This window comes from Strix aluco, chromosome 2, assembly GCF_031877795.1.
Source record: "Strix aluco isolate bStrAlu1 chromosome 2, bStrAlu1.hap1, whole genome shotgun sequence".
In the NCBI taxonomy this organism is placed as follows: Eukaryota; Metazoa; Chordata; class Aves; order Strigiformes; family Strigidae; genus Strix; species Strix aluco.
Genome location: NC_133932.1, coordinates 34,189,837 through 34,202,679, shown reverse-complemented (window position 1 = coordinate 34,202,679; position 12,843 = coordinate 34,189,837). Strand labels below are relative to the sequence as shown.

Below are 12,843 nucleotides of genomic sequence, written 5' to 3'. Positions count from 1 at the left end.
GAATTAGAGTTCTTCTTCCATTTGTGCTGGTATCTTGTGCACCAGAACAGGAGACAAAGCATTTGAAAATTTTTAATTTGATTAGAATTAACTTGATAATTGTTAATTTGACCAAAACAAGAGAGGTGTAGAGGTCTTGGGGACACTTACAGCAGTTATAGGGCTGGAAAGATCTATGGAAACTACCAGAATACAAAAAAGACTCAAAATAGTCTCCTAGCTGGGGAGAAGAAGGGCTAGTATTGCACAGTTGGGGTAATATTCAGTTATTTGGAAGTGGCTGGCTGGGCAGCAAGGGATATCAGCTGGCTAGCGAGGGTTGTTGCATGTGGCTGTTAACTGGTGTATCTGCTGTTCAGGAAAGGCATTTACATATCAATTTTCTTCATAAAAGTAGGTTAAGAAATAATTACTGAAGGCAAAGAAATTAATAAATTGTCTCAGAAGTTGCAGATCTTCTGACACTGATTTTTAAATTGACTGGATTTCAATGAATATTTCCAAGAAGAAAAGCAGGCTAACCTGTCATTTGATGCAGACTTGAATATAAGATCTAACTTAGATTTATATTTTACAGCTCTCTGATGTGAAGTAAAACTGCACATACAAGATTAAACTCAACACTGGAGCTGGTTAGGTTAACTAAAGGATTTTAGCTTATGTCTGGTTTAAAGACTTAAGGAGTGATTAAATCTCCTGGCCTTCTAGGGTCTTGTGTCAGCTGGCTGTATCTGTTTATGTTGCAAAGTACCTAAAGGATTTTTTGATTCATTTCAATTGACTCTATCTGCCAAGAGTACGTACAGTATTTAGAGATAATTTCACACGTTATCTCTTTTTATTCTGTTTTCCTATTTGCTTGAGATACTATCTCTCTAATCTTTCAGTTCATATTGACTGTATTAAGGATTCTCTATTTTTCTTTATCTTTTCTTTTTATCCTTAACTCCTGTTTTATTGGTGGGGCATCTTGTGTCAATTTGGGGGAATGGTCTGCATGTTCAGATAGGTACATTAAATATAAACCTTCATTCACAGCTTTTGCTGACACGAGCCACTAACGAACTAATTAAAATGCTGTGGGCAGCATCTGGATTCAGGGTGACCTCAAGTTCTGAATGACATTGGAGGAACAGTAGGTTGCTCATGAGCCTGGATTTAAAGATATAAATGTTGACATACTTCTGTTTAACCATAATCTATCTGGGTCATTATTTAGTCTTAGTGGTAAATGTAGAATGTTTTCAGCAGATAAAATTTGGAGAAGGGTTCATATTATCAAATGCCTTTTTTTTTGAGGTGTGTGTGTATACAGGTTTTCACTGTTAGAAAAGAGAATTCTGATTAGTTTCAAGCTGTTTCCCATCTGTTTCTGTCTTCTGGCATGACATACAACTGCTTTGTTTCTTACAGATTTTTAGGGGATTTTTGGAAGGAAAAATAAATTTTGCGCCTACATACAAATATGATCTGTTTTCTGATGACTATGACACCAGTGAAAAATGTCGCACACCCGCATGGACAGATCGTATTCTTTGGAGAAGAAGAAAATGGCCTTTTGACCGATCAGGTTTGAGTGCTTCCTTGAACTGTTTAAAATATCCTTTTAACTCGCTTATAGAATCAAATTCACAGTGCCAGTGATTCTGAGCTTCTATCCCTGCCTTTGTATGAGACAGAAAGCTTATAACAGCATCTGAAATAAATACAGTAACACTAAACAGAAGGATCAAGAATCAGATACCAGTTACTGATACTTCAAAAGTTCAAAAAGAACTTCTGTTTTCTTCTGTAAAACACTGTTTTGGTTTACTTTCTTTTTTCTCTTTTTACAAATATCTTAATTTTTAAAGCATATTCTTGCAATCACTGTATTTTTCCCTTTTGTTTTCATTAATACTCAATGTAGCTGAAGACCTGGATCTTCTGAATGCTAGTTTTCACGATGACAGTAATGTCCCTTATACGTGGAATCCTGGTACTTTGTTGCACTACGGAAGAGCAGAGCTGAAAACGTCTGATCATAGGTTTCAGTTTTGTTTTATACATTACTTCCTAATCACTGAATATTTAATACTCATGTTATATATTTTGTTGCTCAGATACTCTGCTTACAGGTTTTTCTTGTGTATGTTTTTCCAAGGCCTGTGGTTGCATTGATTGACATCGATATATTTGAAATTGAAGCGGAAGAGAGACAAAAAGTTTATAAGGAGGTGATTGCAATGCAAGGACCACCTGATGGTACTGTAATGGTCTCCATCAGAAGTTCTTCAGCAGAAGAAAACTATTTTGATGATAACTTGATTGATGATCTTCTTCAAAAATTTGCAAGCTATGGTGAAGTTATACTTATAAGGTTAAAAAGACTTTTTACTTTTAAGCTATATCTCTCTTCATTGTTCCCACCTATTTCCTGAACAAAGCTACTTTCTTAGCAGGCATTTCAGTTATGATCCGCTTGATTTTTAACATTTAAATTTCAACTTTGATGTCTTTACAGTTGAAAATTAGTTTTGTATACCTGTATGTGTCTCAGTTTTCAGACTTAATTTTTCCAGATGCTTTTTATTTCTGAGATAAAGTATCATACTGACCTTGTTAGAAATCAGAATTAAAATTTGTTATTGATCCAATTTTATACAAATTTTGCATTCTAAAATTAGGTTCATAGTTTTAAATGAACTGGAGATGAGAGGATCCCTGTGAATGTGGCATTTTTCACTAAGCTGTCACTAAGTGCTGTGGTATTTTGTTTGAGGTTTTGTGAGGGTTGTTTTGTTTTCAGAAGACAGGTGTGATGTAACGTGGAACACCTAATACAAATATTTAACCTGTAGCCACACAATTACTTTTGAATGTGTAACTGTAGTCACATCATTTTTAAGAGGACAGTGCTTTTGCTGTGTGATATTTACCTCGTTTTTTTTTTTTTTTTTTTTGTTGTTGTTGCAGGGATACATTCAGTTAAAGCTTGTTAGCCAATTATATATATTTTAATGAACTTAAAAAAAATTCTTCTCCATCAAATGAAACATTGAAAAACCTTTAAGATAAGAGGCTTCAAAATTTATTAGGTAGGATAAAGTATTTTAATTACTGTTTCAATGAACTTTGCAGGTTCGTGGAAGACAAGATGTGGGTAACATTTTTGGAAGGAAGCTCTGCTTTGAATGTAATGAATTTGAATGGTACTGAGGTAATGTAAAAATTACTGAACTTGCTTATAGCAAGAGAAAATCCAGCTTTTTAAAGAATACTTGTGTGGGATGGGTTTTTTGTTTCTTTGTTTTTAATTCCTAAAAGTCTTTCATGTTCCATACTAGACTGTTGCATCTAATCTTTGTTTTTTTACTTTTGATATCCACATTGCATTGTGTTGTTTTGAAAGCCAGCTGAGAGAAGTACCAAACAATTTTTTTTTAACAGGAGGACTGTTAGAGAAATGAAGAGCCCATATTGGGGGGCATCTTCATCAAATGAAGGATTTTTAATTTTAATCATGTAAAAAGCAGAGGTTTTGCCTTGAGGTTGTAGTATGAACCAGTTTATCACATTTATAGCCTGCAATTATTTAAAATACAGCACTCCTGTACTGCAATTACTTTAAAATGTCAAAATTTCATTTCTTACTGACTTCTGTAGGGCCAGTATTTAATATCTGTAAAAACTCTAATCTTCATCTTCAAATTTTTACTGCTTTATGTTCCTGTTAAAAGTTAAATTCTGTAATGTGGTGTTTGCAGATGGATCCTCGCATCTGATGAGTTTCACTAACAGTCCATGCAGGGTAGAGCTCAGTGTCATGTGTCAGTTTGCAGAATGAAGGCCTGCTGTTTTGTCAGTCTCTAAAAATGGCTTTTTTAATGTAGTTCATAAGCAGGTCTGGTTTTCTTTACAAAGAGTAGTGTTTCTGTAGAAATAAAGAAACCAGAAGCTTTCTGTTAACTGAAAAGGAAAATCTTACAAGTTGTTAGTTTTTCTTTAGAAAAATATTAAATAGTTGTAATTAATAGTTTAAACTACAAGAATGCATTTAATTATCAAACTGAAGTGAAAAGCATAATTATTTTTGTGATGTTCCACTGTAATTGTTTCGTCCCAGAAATTCTGATAACCTTATTTGTGATATTTTCAGTAATTTTTAATTTTTTTTCTTTTTAAATCTAGAATGCTGAAGTGTAATATTTCTGCTCTTAACAATTTCTGTTTGTGCATACCTTTTTGAAAATTCAGCTACTAGGAAGGATTATAAACATAAGCTTGAAAAATCCTGATTGGATCAGAAGTTTGGAAGATGAAATGAATCTAGAGAAGATTAATATTGGGCTGCCTTCATCAACAAGCTCCACTTTGCTTTGTGAAGATGCTGAGGTTACTGCAGACTATGATATGGAAGGTTTGTTGAAATAAAGTATTCCTTGTATTGAAATGCTTACAGTCTTAAATAAGGTGGTTAATTTAATGCATATATCAATACTTTAAGAAGTTTATGCCCATCTAAAGCAGATAAATTAGAAACCCCGTTATTTCCAACAGTATCTTGGCAACTTGTTGAGCAGTGTCAGTTTGCACTGTATCTCTAGGTTTTAGTAATTTGCTGACATTCTCTTTATTCTTCTCAGTTTATCCTGTGACCTACCCTCTCAGGGGCACTTCATTCAGGCAAATTTTACTGTTCATGGAGACATCCTATAAGCAGGATATACACTCCTGCAGAGTGCAAAGCAATTATTTTTTTGCCAATACACGTAATAGATTAATAAGACTAATGAGCTCCCATGCTAAGCATTGATATGCCTACCACCCCCAAGAAGACACATGGTGAGCCTTTGACAGGGAGGCAAATATGAGTCAGGCAAGGAAACCTTCAGCCTCTGTTGCTCTTTGGAATAGGCTGATCTTCAGCATTGATGAGTTGCTGTTTTCTGGTTCCCTGGTTTTTGTCAGTTTTGGTTTTTCTCTGAAGGGTTTTTGTATCTTTTAATGTTATACTTTTCTAGTGGAATCCTCAAGTTGCTGAATATCACTCTTGCAGCAATTTTGCCTCTGCCTTTTGGCTTTTCTTTATTTGTACATTTCTAATTGATGTACTTTGTCACAGCTCATTTTTTTAATCTATTAATTTATTTCTATGAAAGGTCTGCTTCACTCTCTTGTCTACATTAAAATATATTTTTATATCCTTGGCAAGTAAAACAGCTGTTTTTCAAACAGCAGCAAAACCCACACAGACACCTTACCTGCTGACTCTTCCTGCATGTATTGCATTTCCATATGTGTTCTACAGGGTCAGGTTTTCGCCATTTCTTGAACAGATGTACTTTTTAGATGTAGTCATTTTGTCTATATTGATTTATTCTAAGTTTGAGTAGTTCATTTGCCTTGAATTTCTATCCAAGTTCCTTAGTGGCAAACATTATGTTGCAAAAGCTTCAAGAAAAGAGGTGGCAGCTTTGTGTATTGGAAAGAGTAGACTAAGATTTTTTTTGTACGGGTATTTCATAAAGGAAGATGTTTTGGTAAGGGTACAGATATGGGAAATCTGTATGAAAAGTTGGAATTTGCGTTAGTCTTGGTGTCATAAGATACTTCATCCATTTTCCAACGCAGGTAGGAAATAGGACTTTAACAGTTTAGATGCCCGTATGATTGGTTGATTTTATTAATAGTCCTACGTGAAGTGGTATGATTCCCTTAAAATGTGACATCTCAAATCCCACAAGACTCTTAGATCAAGAGCTAGTATCGAATTAGCAGCCTGGTTACGCTGTCACTGCTGAGCGGTGCAGAGTTGAAGCTGGAACTTCTGTAGAACGTTGTGTGTCCTTCATGTACCTGAAGAAAGAGAAGCCTAGAAGTTGTGGAAGAAAGGAGGACTATGGTCTTATTGGAGTGTGATGGGATAATTGTCTATTTTAGGCATTTTGAATATCAACATAAAAATATTCTAAATTGACAGTTTACTTTTTAAAGGCACACCCAAGTTGAACCTTTTTTTAAAACATCATTCTACCTTTTCAAACAGAAGGTATTAAAATTAGCAGATATCTTGAAATTCCCTGCCCAGCCTTCTGAAGAATAAGTGAAGCTTGCCATCTATTGCAAACCAGGGAAATAATTTTTGCAAAGGTCTTCTTTGTAAAGCTAATTGTTTCTTAGATTAAGCAACATTACAGTTGCTACACTATTATATTTACCTATAATGTATCTATAATATATATTGTGCATTTGGAGTATTTTCAACTGGTTTGAATACATATGCATTCTTCATGTGTAATTTTATGATGCAAGAATGATACTTTAGTTGTTGAGCTAATTCCTTGGAACTCGAGGGCTTTTTGCAGAAAATCCCATGCCCAGAATCCGTTTATAATTTCCCCACTTTTTAAAACAAGTAACTATTGTTCCCTTTATTTTGCATGCTTTTTCTTTTTTGGGGTGGGGTTTATTATTCAGGAGATATTGATGACTACAGTGCTGAAGTAGAAGAAATTCTTCCTCAGCATCTACAGCCAACTTCAAGCTCTGGTCTTGGAACCTCCCCAAGCTCTTCACCGCGTTCCAGCCCCTGTCAATCCCCTACGCTGTCAGATGGACCTACGCTCCCAGTAAGACCGAGCAGAGCACCAACAAAAACTCCTGGACCGCCTGTTTCCACACACAGTGCGTATTACCTTGCTCGATTGCCTCTATTACTACTATACAGTCTGGCAGCTGTATGTCCCAGTGGTAGAATACTATTTTATAGATTATTTTAATAGAGCTTTTAGATTAATATAAAAGGCTATTCTTGTCGTTATCTAGCATATTATGCATGAGTGGCCTTGGGCAAGTTACCTCATTCTTTGTGTCTAGGTTTTCCTAATGGGCAGTGGAAGAGCTTTGTTTCCTGAGTCTTACTTAGTACACTGTCCATGGATCTATGCTGCTGCAAACTACCGAACTTGCTGTTGTTCTTTAGCATTTCATCATGAAAGAGACATCTCAAAAAGTTATGTGATTAATAGGCTTTCTAAGTTGATTAGTTTGAAACCTCTGTTCAAGAATTCTGATGCAGTATGTCAGTATAATCCTAGTTCACTTTAGTCATACTCTTCAAATACAGCCCATTTCAATTAATGCTCCTATCAGCTGTAATATGTAAATTGTAATCCGTAGATTTGTAAATTGGGTGTATGAAATGGAATATGAAAGCTTCTGTTTAAACACAAGTTTATTTTAGTGACAAAGTGGATGTTTAGAATTGCACTGTTTGGAATGGCTTCTAGAACAGTTTATTTCAATGTAATTTGGAGTAACTTTACAAAGACTGCTAAAATGCCTTCAGAATTTCCCTTGGAACATTTTTTTCCAAAGCCCTTAGTTCACAGATAAGGATCAAAATCAAAATTTGGAACTCTGCAATTTGTAAGAATGTTCAGGATTGAATGAAAAACATATACTGATTAAAGCATATGAGACAAAAATCTTTATTTAGGAGATCTGCTTCTTTTCACCATTGGTTTATTCCTCTTGTTTTCCCTCTCTCAAAAACTTCTGTATTGTTGTTCCCAGGGCTGGGGACAGACTGTCCTCTCTGTGAAAATAACTTGCTATTAGAAAAGCTTTACTGTGATTAGAATGTACAAGTGATTAATTTTTGCATTGTTTTCTGTCATGTTCTTCAGCTGAATTTCAGCCTGGTACCCAGCAGAAAGAGTCTTCTCAGAGCTTGGAGCCTAAGCGTCCTCCACCACCTCGCCCCATTGCTCCTCCTGCACGCCCCGCTCCACCACAGAGGCCACCTCCACCATCAGGTAATGTGGTGACATATATCAGGTGGTCAGGAATATTTTGTTTCAAGTCTGAGAGATGAACTTTGAAGTCCACACCCAAACTACATATTATATTGTGGTTTAGGGCTCAGTGGAATGTACCAGTTTTTCACTAAAATGTTTAGTTGGTACATTTAATAGCAATAACAGCATGGGAAATAACAGCATTTTTCAGTGCCATTTAAATATTATTGTCTTTGCTTAGTGAATGTTTTAAAATTTTTATAAACTTATTTTAAAGTTTAAAAAGTGGGATTCCTACAACAGTGTTTACACAACATTTTCATTTTTAGACCATCTTCATTTTTTAAATGAAAGATGAATAATCTTGTGCATTCATTGATTTATGTTCCTTTAATTTTGGCATCAGTATGTATGCATTTTATCATGTCCAAGTTTTTAATGTAGAGTTCATCTGGATCGTCTGAAAATGTAAACAATTGAGCACTAAGAGAAACTGGATGTTCAGAAGCATATGGGCAACATAGTTAATAACAAACTGACCCTTGTCATTTTTAACTTTCTCATTCTTTTTCTTTCCTCTTACTGTACTGGTATTTTTCATTATTGCTGCATTCATTTCTTAAATACTGTAAGGCGGTAGGAGTCCTGCACCTGCTAGAAAAGAATTTGGAGGTAATGATTTTAATTGTTTTCGAATATGACTACGTAGCAAAACTACTATGGTGGTCTGTTGTGACAATACTTAATATGATGATGTCCAAAGTATAAAAATGGGTAATTATTGATCGTCAATGTAATTTCTTTCTCAGGGCTTGTATCCCTCTGTGAATTACATTTAACTCTTTAGAGAAAAAATATTTCACCAGAAGTTGGTACGTTATAGCCACAGAGATTAAAGTTCTTCCAGATTTTTATTACTTTGTCCTGGTAAAAATACACCCAGCTAACTTTTCTGTGAAAGTGGAAGCTTGTCTTTACTTGTGAAAAGGCTAGCTTTTTTCCTCACAGTCCATGACAAGGAGCATTGTAAAATGGATTTTGATTGCAGCTACTTGCAGTGATTATCCATTCATTAATTGTTGAAACTACTGCTGACCTGGCCCAGTTTCCTCTGGATGATCACCAGTTAACAGCTACGAATCACTGAGCTATATTAGTCTCTAAGCTGAACACTGACATATGGGTAGTTTATTTTCTGTTTCTAAGTCTGAAGTGTGCTCCTGAGCCCTTCCTAAAGACATGAAACATCCTCCATAGTTCTTGGAACTAGCATGTACTTCAGAAACACAAACTTAGCAAAAGAATTTATTCAGTTACTTTGAAGGCACTGGAGAGCTACAGGTCTTTACAAAGTAACAAAATCCTAAAACAATTCTCCCCTAATTCCTTCCCTTTTGATAATGCTGAGGGCCTTATCAACCCGTCAGGCTAGTTTTGTTTTTTTCCAGCTTGTTCTTGTTTTCATGTAATAGCAATTCACATGTTCTCAGAAGTGCTTCTTCCTGACATTAATCTTTGTCCTTTGTCACACACTTCATAGTTGAGCTGTCCTGTTTGGACTCAAATCAGCTCATTAATACATGGGATAGAGTGAGAATAGTTAGTGGCTCTGAAATACTTCCTTAATGGCTTTTCAGACACTGCCACTCAGTTCGTAGGAAAGAGGGTTTTTTTGAGAAAATAATTCAAGAGTTTTGAGCAATCTCAGGAAATAAGTAAACTATTTTGCATAGTATATAAATATCAGCTAACTTATGCTGGTGTCAGGTGGAGATGTGCATGGCTCTTAAGATACAGCTGAGGGGAGAAGGTTATTATGCCAAAGGCATAATATTTCAAAATAGTTAAAATGCTTAAGTTTTAGAAAAAAAAACAGTTTATACATAATGCATAACATACATGAGATTTAATTAATTGTACTACTTCAGTCCTATATAGCTTTATGTGCACTGACATAATCCTGTTTGCCTAGTTTTTCTCAACTGTGCAAAGACTAGCTGCATTTTCTACCCTCTTTTTCAACATAGCTTTCCACAAAGAATTGTAACTGGCATCAAACTTGCTTTTTATACAATCTTTTCAAAGAGATTGTAGTATATTTTTTTTCATATATTATTCTGACCTAAAGCTCATCCCACTTTTTCTATCCTCTTCATTTTCCACTCATGGCATACCTTTATAAGGCATAATGCTTTGCTTTTCAGTGGTACCTGAGCTCAGCTCTGAGCAAGCTAGGACAGGACTGGAAGCAGTATAAATGTCACAGTGTGTTACTATGCTTGGGGAAATGGCATCTGTTTCTCTTACCTTGAATGAAGGCTCCTAAAGCACTGTGAAAATATCCCTGTGTACTGTATAAGTGTATCAAACGTTGGTTTTGGGCTTCTGTAGCACATGCAAAGTGACACTGATAATGTCTTTAAAATGTTGTGCATTTTGAATGTTACTTTTTGGGTTTTGCTCATGTGTTTTAACGTTATTTTCTGAGTGCTTCGCTCCCTTCAGTGCCCATAACATTTCTTCTGATGGCTCAGTATGCTTTGAAGATGGGAGCAGGAATTGGGCATCTAAGGTTTTTTTAGAGTTTGGTCATATTTTACATCAGAAGTAACTTGGAATTTAAGCAAACAAGTCTGTGTACTCAGTGCAGGGGTTTGCAAAGTGTAGACTTTTCGCCTGCTGATACAAAAGATTTCCACTGAGAATTTCATAAGTTCTCAGGTTTTTTATAGTTAAAAAATAAAATGTTGCACTCTGTTTACCCAAGATTTTTTTAATACGTTACAGAGTCAATTCTTACAGAACATTAAAAATTATAAAGGCTGCTAATTTTCAATTACTTGAAGTTTAAAAATAACATTTGGTTTGGGTTTTTTTTCCTTTAATAATATTAGTCAGACTTTTCCTGATTAATGCAGGAAAGGCTTATAGCTGTCTTTTTATCATTGGTTTAAACTGTTAAAACAGGGTTAAGATTGAGAGAATGCACAGTATTTTCAGTATATGCAATAATTTGGGTAAAATGCATTACATTTTCACTGTGATTATCCTCCAAATAAATAAAATAAACCTAGAAAATACAGCAATAATTTTGACATTAAAAGAAATTCAAGAATGTTAAGCTATGAAAATACATGCACCCAAGCAGCAAGTACTTATTAGTTTACACTGATATTTATAGTCACACATTAAACTTAGCCTTGCAAGAACCATTCGACATCTTTATTTTTCCCCTGTAGCTTGGTTTTTGGGGTTGAGAGGTTTTTTTTTTTTTTGCCAAGCAGAGTTCAGGTTGTTTGGGTGCATTAGGATACGGCAGTCATTTTGAAAAAGCTTTTTCTGTTGTTTTGTTGGGTTTTTTAAAATATGGGAAAGAGCACCTTTCTTCTTTCCTTGCTGAAGAAGGAATGTTCAGTAATGAAGGAAACAAGAAGCCTTAATCCTAAAACAATAAATGCATTGTTCAAATGTAGTCAAGTGGCCTAGATTTCATATATATATATACACACACATGCTCATGTGTGCATATATGCACATTTTACTTTATGAGAAGTTGGGGTTGCTTTATTTTCCATTAAGCTAATGTGTAAATGTAGTCTTTGCAAAACATGCAGTTGGAAAGATGTCAGGGCATAAGTTACAGGTTGTTTCTGTATAAATCCAACCCCTTTCCTTAAAATACTATTTAAAACAAGTCTGTGATATCTTTACTTGCAAAATACTGTTTCAAACTACAATAGAGATTTCAAGCTATATACAGACTATAGTAACAGTTTAAAATAATACTCAAAAATATGTTTCGGATTCAGATGTACATTTTTCACTGTCCTTAAGATTAAAATCTCCCTATAATGCCAATTATGATAGCATTATCACAGCACTATAATTTTCTTTATCACTGTTGAAGAGTATTATTAATGAATGAAATTTAGGGGATTTGACCTTTACACCCTTTCTCTCTCATATAATTAATATTTTTAAATTTGCAAAACCTTTTAAAATCCTCATGCACAAAGCCTTCCCCTGTATGGTGCACCAGCATAGGAACATGTCTATGTCAAAGAAGTTCTCTGCCTTCCTTCTCCTGAAAGGAGTTGACTTTATTGATCCTCTTGCATAAACCAAGATTTGCTTAACAAGAGCATCCTGAAAATACCTGTTCAAAGTATGGGCTGAGTTGAGATTTGGGACGTGAAAGTGCAGAAGATCTGTGAAATGAACAGGCTAGTTTCCTGCTCTTGGGGAGGTTTTATTGTGTCCATTTCCATTAATACTCTGAGGTGAACAGTTAGCTTTATGTCTCTATAACCGCAGAGGGTTTAGAGGAGTGTCCTGTATGCTGTTGGGCTGCTCTCCACCTCCCTTTATTTTCCTCCAGTTAGCAGGTTAGTCGTCTTGTAGCCTAGGAGTTACCACTGCCTTTTCTCCCCCGGGGTTCCTCTGGGTTGCATGGGAGAAGGGCAGAGCTAGTACCTGAAAGCAATTAAATGTTCTCAGGCAGTGCTCTCCTCCTGTGCCCCCTCCTTACAGTCTCTGTTCATCCCTCCTCAGTGCTGCTTCTCTTGCAGAGAAGTTCACTGTCAGAAACTTTTGTGATGGAAGTCTAATGTTAATTGGCAGAGCCTGGAACCCACCCAGAATATATAACATATGCTAGTATTTAACATCTTTGAACCAGATGTTCAGCAAAACCAGAGATCTGACATCTCTGGAGATAATCACATACCAGCCTCATCTGCAACCTTCACTCTTCCTACTCTGAGTGACACCTCCACCCATATCTGACAAAATTCACAGCACTCTTTCCAGATCATAGAGAGCTCCTGAGCAGATACCACACATTGGCACATGATGAGAAAGCATGAGGCTGTGTCATCGCTAAGGCGAAAGTTGCTTTTAAGGTAGGCTTGAACACTGGCTCCCTTTCCTTCCTCTGTACTTGAGCCACTCCACAGTTGCCAGATATTACTGTTACTTTTTCCTATGCGCATGCCTTAAGGATTTCTCCTTGCATACCGTCCAGTGTTATCTATGTCCTGACATGTTTTTACCATACAGTTTT

The 12,843-nt window shown here is 35.6% G+C and overlaps 1 protein-coding gene across 12 annotated transcripts in view; it reads left to right on the top strand.

Annotated features, from left to right (window-relative positions):
* SYNJ1 (synaptojanin 1) overlaps nt 1-12,843 on the top strand; it is a 68,655-nt gene that overhangs the window by 40,213 nt on the left and 15,599 nt on the right. For 7 of the 12 annotated variants that reach the window (XM_074814226.1, XM_074814229.1, XM_074814228.1 and 4 more), the window contains 8 exons: nt 1,414-1,570; nt 1,910-2,027; nt 2,144-2,359; nt 3,121-3,199; nt 4,237-4,399; nt 6,460-6,666; nt 7,671-7,799; nt 8,415-8,453. In XM_074814226.1, the coding sequence (XP_074670327.1) occupies nt 1,414-1,570; nt 1,910-2,027; nt 2,144-2,359; nt 3,121-3,199; nt 4,237-4,399; nt 6,460-6,666; nt 7,671-7,799; nt 8,415-8,453 (1,108 nt within the window). The remainder of the gene's footprint in view (nt 1-1,413; nt 1,571-1,909; nt 2,028-2,143; nt 2,360-3,120; nt 3,200-4,236; nt 4,400-6,459; nt 6,667-7,670; nt 7,800-8,414; nt 8,454-12,843) is intronic. The other 5 variants (XM_074814231.1, XM_074814230.1, XM_074814224.1 and 2 more) reach the window with 1 other exon arrangement.